At 34.2% G+C, this 7,698-nt stretch overlaps 1 protein-coding gene across 1 annotated transcript; it reads right to left on the reverse strand.

Moving 5' to 3' along the window:
* Positions 1-354: 354 nt before the first annotated feature.
* LOC139134121 (probable thiopurine S-methyltransferase) lies at positions 355-6,991 on the reverse strand. The gene is made up of 6 exons (XM_070701042.1): positions 6,838-6,991; positions 5,830-5,882; positions 4,721-4,795; positions 3,529-3,614; positions 2,417-2,461; positions 355-1,785 (listed from the first exon to the last, which is right to left on the reverse strand). Exons 1-6 carry the CDS (start codon positions 6,868-6,870, stop codon positions 1,673-1,675), a joined length of 405 nt encoding a protein of 134 aa, XP_070557143.1. The 5' UTR covers positions 6,871-6,991; the 3' UTR covers positions 355-1,672.
* Positions 6,992-7,698: the final 707 nt, after the last annotated feature.

Below are 7,698 nucleotides of genomic sequence, written 5' to 3' on the forward strand. Positions count from 1 at the left end.
AAATTATGAAAAATAATACTGTAAAGTCTTCTTCTCAAAACAGACATGGCTTAAGTCCTTTACATTTGCGATGTAGCAACCTGGCGTTTTGCAATTTTGTTGATTATAATTAGACTATGTGAGTGAGCAATGATGCTTATTTTGTCAGCATTTCTAGACCACTGGTCTGTTAAAGCAGCAACTGCAGTTACTTATTATATTTTCATTACTTTGTTCAGTAAATAAACACGTTTTCTTATTCTTCCAGAGGACCTGAAATACAATATAGAAGTCATAGGGATATTTCTGTGTATTCTTAACCTCATTCAAAATTTATAAAATACCATTATACCTAAAACATCTGTTGGCTATACATTCTGAGGAAGTGTGTGTCATAGGATACCAATACAGTTACCAATGACATCTTTATTAGTACTGCTCTATCCTTCATGTTGAAAAATATGAAAATTGTACATAACGATTTCAAATACTTTGGCCATGACCATTGACAGGAAAACAATAAATTGACCTCCGATGCTACAGCTTGCTGCACAAAGATTGTGACATGGTTTGCAGCATCAACAGCGCCACCAGTGTCCACCTGTTCTCGGATTTGTACATCAATGGTTCACCATCTCACTGGGAATGGGAATGATGTCGATGGTATGAATATGAAAGTCTACTCATCTCTCTCGACAGAAATTTTACTCACAAAGAGTACTTCTTAAATTTTAAACTTGGACAGGATGGTTTTTTTTTCTGTTCACGTTTCTGACCACTTCTATCTCCTCCACAAAGGAAGGCGGTACGTAGAAAATTACATTTTGTCATCACAACTGAAATTCCTTCAAAGATTGAGTTATTAACGCTTTGAGCGCCAAAGTCAATGTTTGTCACCTTTATAAAATGTTACCCCAGTAAAATTTTTTCAGATTTTGGCCAAAATTTTGATAAAAAACTGTAACCAATTAAATGTGATATCCATTTGGTCCAAAATTATCAAAAATTTGTAGAATGTTCCACTAAAATTTTGGTGGGAATACTGCAGCACTCAAAGGGTTAATCAAAATTAATTTACTGATTTCATTATTAACAAGTGTTAAAAATATATAATATATTCCTTTGGTCACAGAATTTCCAAATTTCAGACAACTTGGTAGAGTAAAACTATGGACACGGCTATGAAAACAGTTCCAATAAGGCCCGTTATGTCTTATGAAAGATTGTAAGTGTAGCTAAACTAATACTTATTTCTACATACTTACAGCCCAAATTCCACCTTATGGTGTGTATACCTTTGACAAAATGGTTAAATAGCAAATTTAAAAATCATCTTGTACAACTTGCTAAAATGTAACCAAAGGCTGTGTCAGAATGGTGTGAATTGATACAAACTCTGGATATATACATATACAAATAACACAATTCGATCTTCATATTGTTCAAATTTCTCAAATGTGTTAGGAGACCTATAGCTGAATGTTGCAATATTACAAATTACTCATAAAAACAAGTATGTAACTTAAAAAGAAAAGCAGATGAGCCTACATTTGCAGATTAAATGAACATTACTTCAACGTCCAATTATCCCAAATTAGTTCCACTCACATTAAAAAGTTTATATCTATGATAAACCCAACCTATGTACCTCCCTCGGATCAAACAACCAAACCATAAAGATGATGGGACTTCGTTACTTGAGTGTCAACAGTATCACCTGCTCAAACATGTACTTTGCCAGACGTCCCTTTTTGTCAGTGGCCTTGATGTCGATTTCTTCCAAGAACCTGACAACAAAAGAATTTTCTGAAATAAAAACAGACAGGAGAAAATGTAGTGTCTTGTTTGGATTTACAATAAATGAACAGAGGTGTTACAAAGCTGGTAACTTAAAAGAATTTGTGTACGTTATTCTGATTATTTCTATCTTAAAAAGCAACAAATGCATCCTGCCATTGCTCATCATTTTCTTATCCAATAAGAAATACACAAGTATTCACCTTGGCAGTGACCTTTGATAGATACCTTTAAAAATATCAACATTTACACTGCTTAAGTGAGATATGCAGTCGACAGATTACTTACATTACATCCACACCATTCAACAGTTGATTAAGCCAACTCAGTACAATTTGAAATTCTTTGTAAAGTCAAAACAAAAATCAGTGGAACTGGGATGGAAATTTTTTCAGATATTATGTACATAAATCAGCTCCTTTGGTTGGACTATACCGGTACATACCGGTATGTGGGTACTATTTTCATGTTGACCATCGCATACTTTTTGTAAACTCTCATTTAATCACTCTAGGTACAGTTGATGTGCTTTCATAAAATCAGAATTTATCCCAGAACTTATCCAAAAACCACCAATGATGGAATGCTTTCTGTCAAAGGATACAGGGGATTGTTAATTTCAAGGAATTATTATACTCACCGAAAAGTCTCTCTACAACTTCTAACGGAACAGGAAAAGGTGGACCTGGATAGAATTAACACATATTACGAAGGGAAATTAATAAACAAACTCTGTGTTGAAATTCAGTTGAAATGACTTTCCACAGTATGTGACACTTCTGTACCAATTTTAATAATAATATATCCACAATATACAGCACTGTGTGGATGGGTGCTCGATGAGTAACATATTGGATGAGGTGTATGCAGATCCATTGTGATAAATTCTCAGCTACAGATGGACAGTTAGTACCATGGTATCTACTACTTTCTGTACACAGATATCATAAACTATGCAACTTGTTTATTATTTGTTTAGTTAGAAAGAATTAAGGAATTTATTCAGACAAAGTTGCACTTCATTTGAATTAATATAATGTACCACATGAAAAGGTTTTTTGGAAAGCCACTGCAACTTCTACGCATCATAAATTTCTGTGTTTAGATTGAAAATTGTCAGGTCAGAGGTCAAACGTGTTGCATGAATATGAACTCTACAGCACAAATATGTAGGTTATTGAATACTAGGCTTGTGGTAACAGGTGTATGAAAATACTGTAAAGCATGCACTTGGATATTAGTCCAGTGTATCGCCTGACGCAAAGCACAGGATGATACACGTCACTAATATCCGAGTGTCTGCGATGTCACAACAATTTCTAGCGCAACTATAATCCATGGAGCGTTAAAAAGGACAAGCTTCAGATATAGCCTTTGTCTTTACATGTATGTATATGGCCCAAGACATATACTCCGCAAAGATACAAAGCTACAAAATCAACTATGAATGATGCAAGGCTGTAAGATCAATTGTGAAATATGGCACATTTAGATGACTAATAAATACCAAAATGTACCCATTATTATTTTAAACAATGACAAATTTGTACTTTTTTGTGATAACATTACACAGCTTTAGGCCAATAAATATTTTCCATTGAAAATAATATATAATCAATTGATTTGCATACCTTCATAATGTTCATTAGTACACTTTGCATTAAATCATTAATTTTGATCATTCTACATGAGATGTACAATAAACATCTTTGGATCTTAGTTTCATGTACAATACCTGAGAATATTTCTCACCTTTGAAAGCATCTTCATTGAAGTTCAAAGAATTCAAAAGATAGGATCCATCTGGCTTCAGCAGTGATGTCATTTTATCAACATACCTGAAATAGAGTCAAGTAAACTGATCAGTGAATGTCATTCTTGTGCTGTGAACAAACAAGGTAATCTGTTGCTATACATCTATAGGAATGTGAATTAATTACCTGGACCTATCATGTACCTGACATTTTCTGATATTTTGTAAAATACATTTTTTTTCTACTCCAAATTCATGTCAAAACACCAAGTGTTCAACTTGTTAGGTAGTATATGCCTCAAAAGTGAAAGACTTTTGTCCACACTTTCCGCAATGAAAATTTCAACCATTCTCTTTCAAAATCAAAATCAAGAACAAAAATCAGGGTCACTGTTTAAATTTGGGAACGTTTAAGAGAAAAATAAAATTACCTAAACATATACCAATATTTGCAATTCAAAATGGCTCTCTTGCTGTGTTAACTCAATGGGGGAAAAATATAATTTTTGATTATCAGGACAGTTAACATTTTTCTTACTCCAAGAGCTTTAAGACAAGCCCCACAAGCAGTAGACCAGAAAGCATTGTAAAAATTTGACAGTCTGGATACCTATCCCCGGGGCACATTCTACCCTACTACAGTTGTCCTATGCTATTGTTGACAAATGAATTGTAATGTGAACTAGAATTCATTTGCCAACAATAACATTGCATTAATGGTACACAATACATTGCAATTTTTTTAGAACAAAAATAATTAACATATCATCAAAAGTTCAAGATTATCTTCAAAATGTATGTAGTAAGAAGGTCTTGCATTCAACAATATCTAATTTCTCATTCTTCATGCGTTATCTTACAATGGCAAACAAATATTTTTTTATGAGGGGACTCCCTCTTACACACATTCCTTAACAATTGAATCCTTCAGTTGTGCCAACATTCTTTCTACCTCACTTACATATTATTATTTGTATGATTATCTCATGTTCCTTTGGATCAAATAAATTAAAGACTTTGATAATCATATTACAGCATTATAATTATTCTGAATATCTGGCTAAAGTAAATTTATCTTTGGTATATTGTTGTCACGATAGTAATGCGCATACAAAAAAAGTTTATTTTCTTTGGAACCTGGGTTGGGAAAATACTTTGATGATATAATTAGAGAAAATGTGAAAAACTTACCTTGTTCGGTCCGATGGATTGATTGCAATCAGAGACGCTCTGTCCCATACGATGTCAAATTTCCCAGCATGCATTCTGTTGAAAACAAATTAAGTTAGTTTGCAATTTCCAAATGTAACGCATTTTACTGACCAATCAACATCAATTCAAATCATTAATTGATTTATCTATGAATAAATGAACAGCATAACTAACATTGCAGTATCTCACAAAACGAATGCAATGGTTGCCATATTTAGAAATTAAGCCTACAATGGCAATCTACACTATTACATACAGCATGCATGACCAACACCAGTGTTGCAGCCTGGATTTTTAAAGTAAGGATTTTTTTATCAGCAGTGATGCTGGCCTGGGTGAGGAATGCACATGTCTCATCTTACACACGTGATGGACAATGGCAATTGACAACCATGCATGTGTCAAAACTGTCAAATCAGTCAGGGAAAGCTACAATTAACCTTAAATGTGCATTTAAGGGATTGACATTCACCCTGACATTTACCACTTGTGAGGTTCATTTTGAAGCTCACAGAGCACATTTTCAATGGATCATTATTTTGTGAAAATCAAACATTTAATTTTTCCCCATAGGGTCAATACGGGGATGGCAGCCATTTAGAATTTCAAATGCTAGTAAATATTAGGTAATTTGTTTCTCTAGTACAAAACTTTGCATAGAACACAACACCATAATTTTTAGTATTGATCTCAAAAGGGAATGGCTTAAAGTTTCTTTATGAAAAGTTTGAGCAGATATTGAAGTATTTCAAGGCGTATACTACCTTAATTAATATCTGATGTCAATTACCATTGTTTGGGAAGTGTGAGTTCATATTCACTTCTATGTGAGGAATCTGCCAGTTTGACAATTGATTTTTCTTAACCTTTTCACCACCATTTAGTTTGGCACAAACCTGGTTCTGTCTGGGGGAGTGTTGACCTGTAAACAGGGAATTGAGCGCAAACTGTACAAAACAAATCAGATTCCAGGGTGTATTAAATAATTGGCTCTGAGGGTTTTTGAGATAATAACAAGATAAAAATCAACTCTAAAATTCATAAGTTTTATGATATGTGTTGATGTAACAAAAATAAAGTTCACTTACTCTGTAAATAGATAGAAATCACACTGAAACAATTTGATTTTGCCATCTTTACTCTGAAAATTGAGTAAACATTAAACATCAATTACTATGTTGATATGCAAAGTCTGCCACTGATGATAAAATTTTCATTAAAAGGAACTATGATCAGCATATATTGACTTCATCTCTCTGAAATTTACTGGTACATGACCTTAAGCTTCCCTGAAAATGCAAACGGGGAACAATACATATCAGGTCTGACAATAAAAAATTTTCATCATAGTTGGCTGAAATACAGTTGATGTTTTAATACAGAGAAGTGCTGGCATGAGCAGTGCTAAGTGCCAGGAGATGCATAGCGCCACCAGTAGTATAATGTAGGAAAGGGAAGACCAATGCTTCTACTCCAGAATAAAAAGGATGTAAGGTGTTCTACAGACTCAGTATATCCAAGAAATCACATACAAAGAAGCCCACTTGCAAAATTGGCATATTGAAATATGTGTATATTCTATGTGTATTTGTGCATCATGTAATGGCCATGAATGTCTGTTCAAGTTCAACCTATTAATGGGCATGTGCAATTGATGTATTAAAGGTATACTGTCACCTGTTCCAATTTTGCCACAGTTACCATGGAAAGAGAAAATCTAACAATCACAGATTTTAAGTGGGTGGCCGCTTTTAAAACAGTGCCCTCACAGGGTCATTTGAATACCAAGGAACGCCCCTTTGACCATATACCATATATGGGCATATTTAGATTACAGGTGACTCATGTATACCTTTAACAAATACTACTTCCAGTTGTTTTATGTACAATTATGGTGACTGTGATTTAAATTTGGTAATATTAGCATGTCCCCACCCTGGTTCTATTATGGGGCTGCCGATGTTCAATGTTCAATGCCAAGCCAGGCAGCTAAAGCAGCTTACATACTAGTCACCGCATGTCAGTTGCACATTTGTTCCACGAGATGTGAAGCACAGGTGAAAGTATGAATAAATTATGAAATGCACATTTCTTACTGTGTGGACAATTCCATCAGGTATATCTTTCATAGGGGTGGAGCTGTACTCTATTTTTTGCTCTGAAAAGAATGACGTAATCGCTAGTTCTGAGCACTCCACACCAACAGCTCTGTGACCCTGCCTCAGCTATCCTACAATAGAATCACACAAGATGAACAGAAATGAACTACAACCACTTCAAAACAAGGATATTTCTAATCTCTCTATAATAAAAATAGTGTCAATGACACTGTGCTCCCATTTTACAGAAATACTAAGTAACATGACATTGCATTCTTACAGGTTGATTACTAAGAAAATTCCATTGCAAGTCCAAATTAATCTTATACCCCAGCAATATGAAATGCTCCATCTCATAATGACTTTTACATATCTGACAGAAAACAACCCTAGGATCAAGACTATCATGTTTTAAAGCAATCCAACAAATACTTTGGGAGAAAATGATTTTTTGACAAAAAATGGGAAAAATTGCCCCAAAAATACAAATATGAAAATTTCACCACAATTTGAACAAATCTGACAAAGGCAAACCCAGGGATCATACATACAAGTTTTCAAGGCAATGGGATGAGCGCTTTCAGAAAATAAGATTTTTTGACCAAAAACGGGAAAATCGCCCAAAAAATACAACTTTCAACATTTCACCACAATTTGAAGAAATGTAACTAAAGTCACTATAAAGAGCCTGCATACCATGTTTCAACCAAATCTGGTCAGTGGTTACAGAGTTTTAGCAATTTGCAGGATTTTTCCTTTTTTCCCCCACATTTGCATATTTTTGACTTTGGCATATTCATTTGAACAAATTCACATCTCCACCCCTGGGTGCACCTGTCCACCAAATACTAAGATGGT

Source organism: Ptychodera flava, chromosome 5 (assembly GCF_041260155.1).
Source record: "Ptychodera flava strain L36383 chromosome 5, AS_Pfla_20210202, whole genome shotgun sequence".
Classification (NCBI taxonomy): domain Eukaryota; kingdom Metazoa; phylum Hemichordata; class Enteropneusta; family Ptychoderidae; genus Ptychodera; species Ptychodera flava.

Coding starts and splice junctions, on each gene's coding strand:
- LOC139134121 (XM_070701042.1), bottom strand. CDS start 6,870: ATGAAAGATATACCTGATGGAATTGTCCACACA. Junction 4,796..5,829: donor GATTTCTATCTATTTACAGA/GTAAGTGAACTT, acceptor TGTTTTCAACAG/AATGCATGCTGGGAAATTTG. Junction 3,615..4,720: donor AATCCATCGGACCGAACAAG/GTAAGTTTTTCA, acceptor ACTCTATTTCAG/GTATGTTGATAAAATGACAT.